The sequence below is a fragment of the Lolium rigidum genome, chromosome 3 (genome assembly GCF_022539505.1).
Source record: "Lolium rigidum isolate FL_2022 chromosome 3, APGP_CSIRO_Lrig_0.1, whole genome shotgun sequence".
NCBI lineage: Eukaryota > Viridiplantae > Streptophyta > Magnoliopsida > Poales > Poaceae > Lolium > Lolium rigidum.
This window is the reverse complement of record NC_061510.1, coordinates 332,877,047-332,878,802: the sequence shown is the minus strand read 5'-3', so window position 1 is coordinate 332,878,802 and position 1,756 is coordinate 332,877,047. Positions and strand designations below refer to the sequence as shown.

Genomic DNA, 1,756 nt, shown 5'->3' with positions numbered 1-1,756 from the left:
TCTTCTCTAAAAGCCACCACCCAGCTGGGGGGCGCGGCGCCATGAGGTTCAGGGAGAACAAACAAAAGTTTTGAAGAGTCAACGATACATACGTGTACTACATTTCGCATGACAGCCTCAGGTGTTACTACTAATCAATGCCCATGCGTTCACAGCCTCAGGTACCGGAGAGTACAACAACAGAATCGTACTGGAAATCTGGAGCTGCTACTACTAGTCTTACTAGTGCGACCGCTGAACTTAGTAGATGTGTAACAACGTTGACCGCAGATAATCTGCCACCCAACATCAGGTTCCAGCGGCGCTCTGGCACCGCCACGCCACTGATGGTGCCACCGGCGGCGCCAGTCAGATATTTGGACGGCCGGCCAGTAGTTTTCAGAAAATCACTGCGCGGGGGCCCCACCGAAGTACTGGGCGCTGAGCTCGTACCGGTTGCCGACGCCTTCGCCGTCGCCTTCCCTCTGGCCGCCGGTCGACGACGGTGAGCCGTGCTGGTGCGCGCCGTCGTAGACGATTCGGAGGCTTGGGTCGCCCGGGTGCCACTCCACCTTCTTCTTGGCGCAGCACCTCTTGTCCCGGCACCGGAAGTAACTCCTGCACAACATAATGCACGCGCGCCGTTCAATATAAGACCGGTGTACATACTGATCCTCACGTAGATGACAGATCTACATAGCGTACGTACGTACCTGATTTTCTGGATGTTCTTGATGAACTTCTGGCCGTACTTCTTCCACTGGTACCCGTCCTCTGGCATCACTAGCTGCTCGCCGGCGCCGGCTTCCTCCGGCGAAGGTGCCTGCTGATCCTGCTCGTCGCCATGACCTTGCCCACCTCCTCCGCTCCCTCTATATACACAAACCGATCTATATATAACTCAATAACTCATCATCGTAACAGAATAAACGGAGCAGATTTTTTGTGACGTAAAGAACCACATGTACAACAGAGCTTGTATTGTCGATTCAGGTAGGGCTTATCTAAGAATGCTAGGCACATCAGAAGACCCAGCGATTTGCAGCAAAAATAAGGAATGATGTCTACGAAAGGGACGCTTTAATTTGTTTTACTCGGCCGGCTTCGTGAATAACATATCTAGGAGTATCATGGATCGATCCATATCTAGATATGCATATGCTAGCTCGGACTTGGATCTGGACATAGTACTGCTACCATATGAGGACTCGAAACGACAACAAAGCAATCCATTTGCTAACCCTAATCAGAACCAGATTAAGTTGGTCTACAAATTTCAAAACAAGATGATAGAGAGAAAAATGTAATCCGAGATACCAAACACGCGCGCGCGGAGAACAGATCTAGAGAGGGAGGGAGAGAGAGAGAGAGAGAGAGAGAGAGAGAGAGAGAGAGAGACATACGGTGTGATGAGATGTGAGGACGAGGCCATGGAAAATATTGGTGACAGTGGTCTGTTGCAGCCTACATGAATGGATGGGGTTATAGATCTCGTGAGCTAACGAGCCTGAAGAAGAGTATATATGATAGAGAGAGAGAGGGTCGAGGGAGCAGGGATCGTCGGCCTAGTGGTGAGAGGGAAGCTCTTGGGGCGATTTATATATCGAGGTTAGCTTGGTCAAATGGAAGCTTCATGGATGCGACGTTAACGTCGTCGAGACGAAGCTCAGCGGGTTCACGCCCAGATATAATGTTTAATTAGCAAAGCGTCACTATATGATGTGATGAACTAGTGATCGTCTCCCTATAAGCATACCGATCGAGAGGGGGCCGTGAC

The 1,756-nt window shown here is 50.6% G+C and overlaps 1 protein-coding gene across 1 annotated transcript; it reads right to left on the bottom strand.

The window, feature by feature from the left end:
* Positions 1–1,535, bottom strand: LOC124700070 (WRKY transcription factor WRKY24-like). Its single transcript, XM_047232261.1, has 3 exons — positions 1,383–1,535; positions 693–851; positions 1–597 (listed from the first exon to the last, which is right to left on the bottom strand). The coding sequence occupies exons 1-3, from the start codon at positions 1,409–1,411 to the stop codon at positions 387–389; spliced, it is 399 nt and encodes a 132-aa protein (XP_047088217.1). The 5' UTR covers positions 1,412–1,535; the 3' UTR covers positions 1–386.
* Between the last annotated feature and the right edge of the window lie 221 nt (positions 1,536–1,756).

Excerpts from the sequence above, each read along its gene's own strand:
- LOC124700070 (XM_047232261.1), bottom strand. The coding sequence starts at position 1,411 with ATGGCCTCGTCCTCACATCTCATCACACC. Across the intron at positions 852-1,382 it reads TCCTCACATCTCATCACACC|AGGGAGCGGAGGAGGTGGGC; the intron begins GTATGTCTCTCT and ends TTGTGTATATAG. Across the intron at positions 598-692 it reads AAGAACATCCAGAAAATCAG|GAGTTACTTCCGGTGCCGGG; the intron begins GTACGTACGTAC and ends TATGTTGTGCAG.